Source organism: Rhincodon typus, chromosome 6 (assembly GCF_021869965.1).
Source record: "Rhincodon typus isolate 14 chromosome 6, sRhiTyp1.1, whole genome shotgun sequence".
In the NCBI taxonomy this organism is placed as follows: Eukaryota; Metazoa; Chordata; class Chondrichthyes; order Orectolobiformes; family Rhincodontidae; genus Rhincodon; species Rhincodon typus.
The window spans coordinates 82,994,737-83,007,468 of record NC_063337.1 but is presented as its reverse complement, the minus strand read 5'-3'; the positions used below and the strand labels follow the sequence as shown (position 1 = coordinate 83,007,468).

General features: G+C 41.0%; 1 protein-coding gene across 1 annotated transcript in view; it reads right to left on the bottom strand.

Annotated features, from left to right (window-relative positions):
• The window catches only part of LOC125483385 (TBC1 domain family member 4-like), a 157,105-nt gene extending 149,821 nt beyond the window's left edge, over positions 1 to 7,284 (bottom strand). The window contains exons 1-2 of the mRNA XM_048598405.1: positions 7,172 to 7,284; positions 6,018 to 6,831 (exon numbers count right to left, since the gene is read on the bottom strand). Coding sequence (XP_048454362.1) covers positions 6,018 to 6,428 — 411 coding nt within the window. The 5' untranslated portion in view covers positions 6,429 to 6,831; positions 7,172 to 7,284. The remainder of the gene's footprint in view (positions 1 to 6,017; positions 6,832 to 7,171) is intronic.
• Positions 7,285 to 12,732: the final 5,448 nt, after the last annotated feature.

The window sequence follows — 12,732 nt, the reverse complement described above, 5'->3', positions numbered from 1 at the left end:
AACCATTCCTAACCAGCCCACACTTGGAAAACCAACAATACACTGGCCAACATTAAATGTGATCCCATGATTGGACAATATTTGCTAAAGAAGCCGAAGTGTGTGAAGAATTCTGCTGACAACCAACTTAGGCCTATCATTTGCGCTGACTATGTGGCACACTTGCAGGCAAGAGAAGCTATAATAATTCATTATTATGCTGTCTACTTTGCAGGCAGAAAGAACACATATACACACTGCCCCTGTTTCAAATCAATAAAATAGATAACAGCCATTCATTGGTTAATTTCTTAGGATAATGCCTTGGCCAATCAAGGTCAATCTACCTTGTACAAATTTAAACTAATGCATTCCCAATGGCAATATCTCCACCAATCAGAGTTCTACTTGCCAATCAATTACCACTCTCCTCTTACATAGTATTAATAGTGTTTTCCCATTACATTGGTATTCACATGAATTATCCAAACTAGCACAAAACAATAAACTTCAACAATATTGAGTCATCGAGTCATACAGTACGGAAACAGAGCAGTTCATTCCAGATACGAACCGAGTGTGTGAAAAGGTTGCCCCTCAGGTCTCTTTTAACTCTTTCTTCTCTCACCTTAAAAATATGCCCCCTAGTTTTGACCTCCCCTAGTCTAGGAAAAAGACCTTTGCTGTTCACTTTATCTATTCCCCTCATGATTTTATAAGCCTCTACAAGGTCACCCGTCAATCTCCTGGGTTCCAGGGCAAGAAGTGCCAGCCTATCCAGCCTCTCCTTATAACTCAAAGCCTCCAGTCTCAGCAACATCCTGGTAAATCTTTTCTGAGCCCTCTCCAATTTAATAATATCCTTCTTATAGCAGGGCAACCAGAACTGGACACAGTACTCCAGAAGAGGCCTCACTAGCGTCTTGTACGATCGCAATATGACATCCCAACTCCTAAACTCAATGGTCTAAGCAATGAAAGCAAGTATGCTAAACGCCTTCTTAACCACCCTTTCTACCTCTGATTTCTTTCAGCAATAGTCAGGTTATTTACTATCAAATGAGAAGTATATATCAGGAATTTAGCAGGAAGACAATCACAATTATTAATCCATTTGAAAAGGCATCTTTCAACAAGTGACCTTTAAGAACTACAGATCACAAGCATATGCAAGGAAACAAGGAACAGCACTTAGTTTCAGGGCAACGGGCTGTCTCACATATTAAGTGATTGCCCCTCATTTTGACTGTTTGTCCCAGGATGCCTGTTCTCCCCTGTTTCTCGGGCAGCCTGTGGGATACTGAGCCTGGGAGTGTTGGTTGAGTGATTTAAGCAGGACTACAAGTCACAGATTCAGCGAACTAAGAGACAATGTTGTGAGACACCAGCACCAACCTCCCAAGCACCGCTCTTATAGTCATCAGCAACACCCCTCACCCACTCAGTTGGTCACTAACATATTACTTGTCCTGGCCCTAGAGCTGACATGTCCTTTATTCTTTTTCAAAAATGTTGGTCGACCTGCTCAGCCCCTCATAGATACTTACAAATTAGCAGCAAGAATAGACCATGCAGCTCTCAAGTCTGCTCACCCGGTCAATAAAATCATGGTTGATCTGATTACTCCACAGTCCTGCCTAGCCATGATGATCTTTCACCCACCAAGACTACCAGGTTTATCTCTCTATCCACCTGCTGCTAACTTAAGAATACTCAAAAGACTCCGCTTCCAATGCCTTTTGCCGAAGTATTCCAAAAACTCACGGTCCTCCCCAAAGATAATAATTCTCCTCATCTTTGTCTTCAGTAGATGATCCCTTATTTTTAAACAGTGAAGCTCATTCTAGATTCCCCAACAAGAGGAAACATTCTTTCCATGTCCACCCTGTCAAAACCTCTCAGGATCGTGTATATTTTAATCAAGTCACCCCTTATGCTTCTCAATTACAACAGATGCAAGCTTAGCCTGACAACCTTCCCCTAAGCCATCCCACCCATTCCAAGTATTAGTTCAGCAAATCTCCTCAAAAGCACTTCTAATGAATTTACATCCTTCCTTAAATCAGGCAACTAATGCTGTACATCTCACCAATGTCCTGCACATGCAAAGTACAACCTCTCTACTATTGTACTCCAGTCTCTTCAAATACCCTTCTATTAGCTTTCCTAATTATTTGTTGCATCTGCATACTAACTTTTTCTGATTCGTGCACCGGGACACCATCCATTTATCAAGACAAAATTGCAAACAAGTGGCAGAGAATTTGAAGCTGAAGCTGAAGTTAAATACCAGACACCCAGTCACAACACTAAACAAACTCTGGGATGAGTGTCAGATTTTCATCTCCTGGATTATTTATGCAAGTTTTTATTTTCTTACATTAGTCTCAAGTTCACACTATCAACTGGAATTCAATTTGAACCAACTCAACCACTCGTCCTGAAGTGGTCAACTGCATTTATTTTCCTTATAACCTTGTTTAGTAGATGATCCCACCTTCTTCAAATATATTTGAATAAAGATGCATGTGGTTCTGTTGCTTTTGACTCACAGATAATTATATAAAACTGTTTTAATCATTTACTGTATGAGTGGCATCAAAAATGTAAAAGAAACATACAGGAGAAGTTGGAATCATTCTGCAGAATATGAATCAAAACATTGTGTATGGAAGGGCACAGATTGGTTCTCCATTTCCCCAAGACCTTAAGACATATCTCTGAGGTGATGTTGACTTGGAGTCTGAGAGTTTCTCCACAGGGAAAAGGGAACATTAGAAGGAATATCAATATCAGGCAGCTCAAAGATATCACTTTGTAAGTGCATTGCACATGGAAACCCGAGACAGGTCCTCCAGCCATGTTTACTAGCACAGGCAAGAGAAGGCCAAGAGAGAATACAAAAAGTAACTTCAAAGTTAAAAGGATAACATAGTCAGAAAAATGAAGGATGCTGAACCGATAAGTGGACCTAAGTTCTCAGACCATGGAAAAATGATGGGCTTCAGATTGGTTTCACAGGTCAGCGCAACATCGAGGGCCGAAGGGCCTGTACTGCGCTGTAATGTTCTATGTTCTAAAACAGCAGATGCAAAACAAAAATTCCTTATTTACTTAACTCAATTACAAAATTTGCTAGCGGTAACACTTTACAGATAGAAGTGGTTCATATGTTGCTCATGTGGTCATTTTATTATTTGCACTTAGTTCCAGAGATAAGGTCCAGAGACTGTTTTCTTAAGAAAAGCATCACAACCATGTTCCGTCTTGTGTTTCCCAAAGTATAAATTTAAGATGAATACCAGGTTTATTCAGTCATGCAAAAATCAAGCTAAGGATTAGATAAAATATACTTTATGAGTGGATTGTGCTAGCAGACCAAATAAAATGACGAAATGCATCTTCTTTTCTAAGTGGAAACAAAGGTAAGGATATAGACACTGAAAACTATTTTGAGACGATCTTTACTCCATAAAAGGGTTTAAAGATAGGCCTTCCACCTTTTTATACTTAGTCTGTGCTTCTCCTTTCCATCCTCAATCCACTGGGACAAGATTAAGCTATGAATGACAGTCTCCATTCTATTACATTAAGGCTTAATTAATTAAGTAATATCTGCAGGGTCTGGATGGAGGTGTTCTCCTTAAGCGTATATGAACTTATTGATTTCACTGTTTTAAATATTGCTACATTGCCTGAATTGTATATATGCCAGAATACTATAAACCTAATAAGTAGCAAATTTAAGTTTGAGACTTTGTACCGTCACTACAGCGTTGAACAAGTGAAAGTTCAGGATCTCAAATATAGCGTCTGGGATATAACATATGCTGGCCTTGACAGTGAAACACACCCTATGATAAAGTGGGAAATAAAATGAATTTCTAGGAATTTTTCTAATTAAATATTATTACAACTCAAATTGAAAACCAGACACTTGATGCTAGAAATCTGAAATATAAACTGAAAATGCTGTGAATACTCAACAGGTACAGCGACGTCCACAGAGAAAGAACAGAGTTAATGTTTCAGGTCAATGACCTGATGGTTAGATGAAAGCTTATTCGCCTGAAATATCAATACCTTTCAACTCCACCTATTTTTGATACTTTATAACAAAATGTTGTCTGACTGATTTGTGTGTCTATAAAATGATTAGAATGAATACACTTATTTATTGGATTGAAGTCACATCAATAACCAGTTATCAAAAACACCTAGTGGTCTCCAATCTATGTTAATTCTAAACCTCTGAAAACACCCAGACACACTGTACTCCAGATGTAGTCACTAGGACCATGGATCCTTCACACTCTCAGGTGGGCTCTTGAAGATTGCAAATACTGGTGAGACTTTTCTACATGAAAGGGATAAAGATGCGAAATATTGCAAGCAATAACCACATGACTGAGGAAGCTGCATTATAGCTTTCAAAAGACACAAGCAAACTAAGTAAACCCAAGTGTAGAGAGCATTTTTGATTTTTCGCATGCAGCACTAATGGAATTCAGTTCCAAATGTTGACTGAAAACATCATGGAATTCCATTTTGACACATTACTGCTACTGTTGGATCCTATATCTAGATGCAAAATGAGGCATTGGTTAATGGATCTAAACTCAGGAAACCACGCAGTGCTCCTTTTACATAATCATGTTCTGTGACCCTTCAAAGGGAACAAAGCGAACGGCAGCAGCCAATCCTAAAGGGGCACAAAGTCAGAATTAGTTTCTTCAGAAAATTTTACCATTTGACAAAATTGTAGGCACCACCTCTCTCAAATTTTCGAAGGAAAACATTTCAGTATGCACTGCATCCAAGAACACCTTGTCTTAATGGAATGACACGTACCCAACTACAGTTTACCCATTCACATCACTGCTTACTTGCAATGAACATATACCCATGCAGTCAATCAATATATGTGCAGACAGCAAGCCAGCTGTTTACTGTCCACCCGTGTGCTCATATTAAACAACAGATCCAAATCCCAAATTTCTGGAGAACAAAATCATTTTATCGCAAGATATTTAGTAGAAATAGACTTTGTGCTTAAATGATCAGAGAAACATGAAAAACTCCTTCGCAAATATCTGATTTTAACTGATTAATAACCACCATGACATCTCAATTAACACGTGAGTCTCGTTGTTTGCTTCTGGTGTAAAATAATCTATGATTATCATGATTCAACCTCAATAAATTTTAACAGCATTGACCATTGTAATTACTATATTGGCCTTTTGCATGACTGTTTGCAAATCAAGCTGATTTTGATTCCTCCACAGTTCATTCACAAGAATGCTGCATCTATGGATTTTTCTTTTAAAACGTACTAAACCCCATTACTTATTTGACATGTAAGGAAAACATATTACCTTAAAAATATATAAAACACTCAAAAAATAACAGTCGCACCAGGTTCTATCCAGAACTATTTTACAAATTGCTTTAAAAATAATCCATTTGTTAACAAACATAATAATGCAGCACTTCATATCATACCAAAGATTCCTGTAAAAATTCCACTGTTACCTAACGAACATGATCTATAATTGTACTTATTCACAGTCAATGAGGAAGACCCTTTAAAAGATACAAACATGACTCTTCACTGCCGTTTGTATTGACAGGTGAGTCAGCCAGGGCAAAAAAGTCAAAATCAAATGAAACGCTGTATTTTTACACCTGAGCTATTTCAAGTGTGAAATGCTGGTCTTCTATTATTTAACAAAACCAGAAACTTCCAGTTCACTACCCATTTATTATCTGATAAAAGCAACTAAACATTTGATTTCGCTTATATTTAGATTAAGAGTTACATTGAAGCCTTGTTTCAGTTATGTGACCAATGCTCAAAACTCCAGATTGGCAGACCAGGATAGCTCAATTTGAGCAATGGTTAAAATTGCGTTAGGAACTCAGGTTTATTGTGATCAGATCTCTACCACCGTGTGTTCAGACACACGTCTAATGGTGGGTGGGTAACCGCTATGACTCTGGGTATTGCACCCACATGCTCTAAATCAAACACTCACCTGGTTTGGGTCAGTGGCTCTGAAAACATGGCAAGCCATCTCTGACTCAGGGTTGTCAGGTTGGGTTCTGATCAGATAGGCGAAGTAGGTGAGGTCGTGGCTGTTGTGGATGAACCTAGTGACATGCTGCGCCTTATGCTCGAAGATGAAGACTGAGGGGTTGCTGCTGGTGGCCTTGGGGACACACCTGATGAGAGGTCGGACCAGGCTGAGTTGAACTTCCCGCGCTGCCATGGATGACCCTGGCTCCTGTTTCTCACAGCGCCTGCGGACCTCAGCCATGAGCCAGGGCAACATGGGCAGGGTGGTCCTCCTGTCCAGGGTGGAGCAGCCCATGTACCACAAGGTGAACTGCTTCTCAGGCTTGCACTTTTCCTCGGGCTGGCCTTGGCTGCTGCTATCCTCCCCCATGGCTGGGTTTCACTGACTGATAGATCCTGGAGGATGCTGCTTCTCCTTTCCTTATCCTGGCACTGGGTTCAGCTAGTGCTTCAGCTGTTCCAGACCAACGTGGGAGGACCTCGTCACTAAGAGGCTCCCAGGTCGCTGGGCCATTTGCTCCGAAATGTGGGCAAGTTCGGCGACTTGTCAGTGAACAACAAGCCAACTTCAAGCTGCCGTCGATGCAACCGGTCAATGCACAGTGATGCGGCTACCTCCCGATTCTTATCGATATTTGCTATCTCAGCACTTCACGCATTATTGTTTCCGATTACATAAGGATCCGTAAACGTCAATAGCCTGTCAAATCTTGGCCCGATTAACGATTTGCCTTCCACACACAAATCCCAGTCTGCAGAATGCCTCCTGCGCCCTGCAGGGGTGAGATTTAGGAGAATGAAAGCAGAGTTTGGGGATAGAGAGCGGAGTGAATCTTGCTCGCAGTCAGTCCACTGAACATTTAAGCAGATTGTGTCTGCAGCCCTATATTTTCTGTTTTAAAGAGGGACGGGGGGGGGGCGAGCAAGAATAATAATTTTTTTACGAAGACAAGCAAACGGCACATGCACTCAAACCCTGGCCTTCTTTGCGCTGTATAACCCAAACAAACTAGTCCTCTCTCCGGCTAAGGAGAGTGCTCCTATATTGCCTGAGAGGTGGGGAGAGATGCAGGCTCCAGCGAAGGAGGCTCTGCCGGCAAAAGCACCTTGTACCTTTGGCTGCGCCTCGATCCCCAGCGCCTGCGAGTTAGCGAGCAGCTGCCGTGCTCTTATCTCCCGGGGCTACTCTCGGTTTGAGCTCAGGATTACCCGCAAGTGGAAGAGGCGCTGGTGGGAGGGGGGTTGGAAGGAGGAGGAGGAGGAGAAAAGGGCTTTTGTTTCACATTGACTGGGAAGCGGCCACGTGAGCGGGAGGGGAGGGACGAGGGAAAGGGGAAAAAAGGAAAGTGACAAAGCAGATATGCAGAGGCATGAGAGGCTAGGTAGGTCTTGTTGTGTGCGTGTGCACCAACTGTAAAAGGAGAGCGCCTAAACATCCTGGCCAAGTCTGCATTCACCAGCACGAGTTAGATCATGATTTCGTTTTATTCACAGTAGTGAGTGCTTTGCTTCAATTGTCTAGGAACTGAGCTAGACAGCAGATGGAGTTACTATCTGCAGTTTTTAGTTCCCTCATCTCAGGAGGGACACTGAGAGGGAGTGCAACTGAAGGTCATCAGAATTGTTCCTGGGATGGCAGAGCTGTCCTTGCATTTACTTCTCAATCCATAGCAGGCAGGGTGGGTTAACAGATCTCAGAGATAGTAGGAACTGCCGATGCTGGAGTCTGAGATAACAAGATGTAGACCTGGATGAACACAGCAGGCCAGGCAGCATCAGAGGAGCAGGATGCTCTTTTCTGAATTTTCTGAAGAAGGGTCCAGATTTTCTGAAGAAGGGTCCAGACCCGAAACATCAGCTTTCCTGCTCCTCTGATGCTGCCTGGCCTGTTGTGTTCATCCAGCTCTACACCTTGTTATCTGGGTTAAAAGATCTATTTGCCTTCTTATTAAAAGAAAACAACGTCTGGCCAATATTGCATTGCTGACAGTTGGGGCTTGCTGTGAGCGAATTGGCTGGTGTCTTTCTGACATTGTAAATAGCAACAACACTTCAAAATGGTATTCAATTGGCTGGAAAGTGGTTTGTGACATTGGGCAGCACAGGAAAGCGCTATACAAATGCAAGTCACTTTCATTTTTTAGGAAAGGAACAACTGTAATATTTCAGTTTGATGACTTTATGGGCGGCACAGTGGTTAGCACTGCTGCCTCACAACGCCAGGAACCCGGGTTAGAGTTTGCACATCCTCCTTGTGTCTGCTGTTTTCTCCAGGTACTCCAGCTTCCTCCCATAGTCCAAAGACATACAGGTTAGGTGGATTAGCCATGGGAAATAGAGGGTTACAGGGATAGGGTGGGTATAGGTGGGATACTCTTCAAAGGTTCAATGTGGGTTGAATGGCCTGCTTCCACACTGTAGGGATTCTATGATAATCTGGATTGATAAAAGATTATTGACCCAAAAAATGATCTGTTTCTCTCTTTTCTCCCAAGATGCTGCCTAACCAACTGCGCTGTTAAAGCTATTTTTTATTTCTTCATATGAATAGCAAGTCAGTCCTTTTACTGTCAAAGCCAAATACTCATGGACCCTTTAAACATAGGAACAGAAGGAGGCCATTCAGTTTGTTCATGGCAGATCGAACACTTCAATGCCTCCATCCACCGTATTCCATTATCCTTTATGCCATTTCTGATCGAAAATGAATCAACCTCTGTTTTAAATGTACTCAAATACGAAGTTTCCACAGCCCTTTAGGGGAGACTATTCCAAAGATTCACCAGGCTTTTAGTAAACAAAATCTCACCTCAGTTCTGAGTGGTAACCACCTTAAATTGTGCCCCCTGGTTCTAGACTCACCAATCAGGGGAAACATCTTATTTGCATCACCACTGTCTATTCCTTTCAGTATTTTGTAGGTGTCAATGGGAGTCATCTCTTAATCTTAAAAACCCTAGAGAACACAGACCCAGTTTGTGCCTCACATATGTTGCACTAGCTATTGGTACAGCATCCTTCATGACCACAAGATGTTACAAAACACTTTACCACCAATGACAGAAAAGACAGAGCAGGTTAGACCTGTATTCATTGGAGTTTAGAAAAATGAAAAATGATCTGATTGAAACTTCAAAGGTTATGAGTGCAATTAAAGTGATGGATGCTGAAAGAATTATTCCCATTATGGGAGAGTCTAGAACTAGCAGTATAATATAAAAATAAGGGGTCTCTTATTTAAGGCAAATATGAGAAGAATTTCTTTCTCTTCGAGGATTATTGGTCTGTGAAATTATTGTCTTCATAGAGCACATTGTAATTATATCCTTGGTTTAGTAAATCAGAGACTATTAATTAATTCATTCTAATCCCATGGAAAAAAAACCTCAGTTAATAGTGAGAATATAACCAAATGAATTGATGTAAAACGGGGAGGAAACCAGTGGCCCTTACCCAATCCGGTCTAAGTACTGTCCTGGATCCACGGCAATATGGCTATATCACCTAACAAACACATTAGTGATGGGTAATGAATACAAAATGTCAAATTAATTTGCAGCAAATTTAGAGTATAGATAAAACCTGAATAATGTAAGAGCATTATATCAATTTCTTCCAATCTCATGTTATGTTTTCAGTATCAGTACGTATCTGTCATGTGCACAAATCTGACTGTTCCAGATTTAGGTGTTTGCTTAGTTTTTGAGTTCATCAGCGTACATAATGTCTGTGCTGAGGAGCAAATCCCTTTCCCACTTATGAGCGTCAGCATTCCCAGGTAAACCCCGCTCTTCACCTCCAACTTCAGAAGAGCGCCCTCTCCTGCCCCAGTGAAGTATATCCATTTCCCAGAACAAACGCTGTGGGTTTAACTGTGAGATTCCCAGTTCCCTGAAATTGACAACGAGAGAAAGCTTTATTTTTGTGACCATGTGAAGCAAAGTCCTTAATATTTTGACAGAGGAGTCGTATAATTGATAGGGAGATAAGTTCATCCGATCAGCTTAGATTGAATTCAAAATTTACAAATGAAAGGTCAACATTTATCTGAAGGGTCTGACCCCTTTGTCCACCTATAATGGCATCAGTCAGAAAATTATGCTTTAATTACATTCTTGGTATGGAAGTTTGTTAATGTTGAAATTCAGTGTAAAATCAACTTCAAAAACCACCAAAAAATAAAGTACTTATTTTAACTGCTACATAAACTATGGTAGGGCAAAGGAAAGACAAGATTGTCAGTAGTCTTGCTAAGATATGTGAATATTTGACCTTTGGAATGCATTCTAAGTGCACTGTAAATATTTTGGATGTATCTTATTGTGATGGCAATGACAAAAATTCATTTTAAAGAAGATAAAGAAATTACATGACTATAATATCTTTCACAGTCTCGGGATATTCCAAAGCACTTTACACCCAATGAACAACATTTAAAATGTAGTTACTGTTACAAAGTATGCTGCACCTGTCTAGCTTCCACCCTGAACATATTAAAGCAACCATCACCTATGGACAAGCCTTGCACATACACAGGAGGAACATGACGGACACCTAAAGATTTTGAAAGACACCCTCATAAGAATGGGATATGATGCTCAACTCATCAATTGCCAGTTCTGTCGTGCCACAGCGAAAAACCACAACAACATCCTCAGAAGACAAACACAGAATACGACTGATAGAATACCCTTCGTCATCCAGTACTTCCCCAGAGCAGAGGGACAACGCCATGTTCTTCGCAGCCTTCAACATGTCATCGATGACAATGAGCATCTCGCCAAGATCATCCCAAAACTCCACTTCTCACCTTCAAATAGCTACCAAACCTTAATCACACCATCGTTTGCAGCAAACTGCCCAGCCTTCAGGACAACATCAACCACAATGCCACACAACCCTGTCATGGCAACTGCTGCAAGACATGTCAGATCTTCAACATGGACACTACCATCACACGTGGGAACACCACCCACCACATACATGGCAGATACTCATGTCACTTGGCCAATGTTGTCTATCTCATAAGCTGCAGGCAGAGATCCCCCGAGGCATGGTATATTGGTGAAACTATTGCAGACGCTGTGACAAAAGATAAATGGACACTGCGCAACAATCGCCAGACAGGAATGTTCCCTCCCAGTGTGGGAACACTTCAGCGGTCAAGGACATTCAGCCTCTCATCTTCAGGTAAGCATCCTCCAAGGTGGCCTTTGAGATGCACAACAAAGCAGAATCGCAGAGCAGAAACTGACAGCCAAGTTCCGTACCCATGGAGACAGCCTCAACGATGATCTTGGGTTCGTGCTGGGCTACATATGACCCCACCATACTGCTCTGTATCTGTAAAATCTCCCTTACTGTCCTGTTTTGACACTATCACCTTGATAAATTGTTATAATCTCTGTATCTTAATTAGTTTGTACAGTTTTGGATTACTTATTACACTGGTTAGACCCTCGGCATGTGACTTTCATACTGATCATGTTATTCCAGTCATTTGGTTTGTCTCCGGCACCACCTTATTTTTAATTTTTTGTAAATTATCCCTCTGCCTCATTTAATCATCTTATACGTCATCCCTTCGCTGGTTCTTCAGTTGTGATACTTTACCCACACCATCTGACAATTTTGATCACCTGCAGAGACTTGTTATTCGACACTGCACTCACATCAGTTGCATGATCTTTTGATTGCTCTGCCTTTGATCTCTCTGCCTATAAATTCTGTGTGCTTCTCTCGCACTTCACCTGATGAAGGGGCTACACTCCAAAAGCCTGTGATTTCAAATAAACCTGTTGGACTATCTCCTGCTGTCGTGTGACTTCTGATTTTGTCCACCCCAGTCCAACATCAGCACCTCCACATCACAGCAAAGTATGAAGCATAGGCAGTCAGTTTGTGCACTGTCTTTATCTGTTTGGGTCACAATGGTCAAAGGGTAAATATTGGCCTGAACTTGAGTGAGAACTCGCCTGCTCTTGCTTGAAATAGTACCATAAGATCTTTGACATCAACCTGAAAGGACAAAGGGGGCCTCATTTCAAAGTCCCAGCTGAAAGGTGGTATTTCCCTCAGTATAGCATTGAGTGTCAGATCAGTTTATGTGTTGGTATCTCTGGAATGGGACAAGAACTAATGACTTTCAAACCCAGAGACAAGAACATCAAAGTCATGGGCACTGTCAGACTATAAGAATTGTTTTTAATATACTCATCTTTTAGATTGTTTAATCAGTGAAATGTAATATGGTTTTCAATCACTGTTTAAAAAAAAGGATGATTTTGTTAAAATTTACAATGTCTAAAGAATGACCAAACACATTATTCAAACTGGCTTTTACCCCTCTTCAGGTAGATCATTTCATAGTAAACATAAAATAAATTGTTATACCACGTGTCCCACATCCAGTGCTGAATGGGCAGAAATTTCCTCTAAAGGCATTGTCTTTAGTAATATAAAAGCAAAGTATAGTAGATACTGGAGAACTTAAAAAGAAAATGTGCTGGAGAAACTCAACAGGTCTGGCAGCATCTGTGGAAAGGGAAACGGAGTCAATGTTTCATGTTTACTCTGACTCTTCTTCACTGACCTATATTGAATCCTGGTTGAGCAATATTTCAATTTTAAAATTCTTATATATGTTTTCAAATCATTTATGACCCTACCCTCAC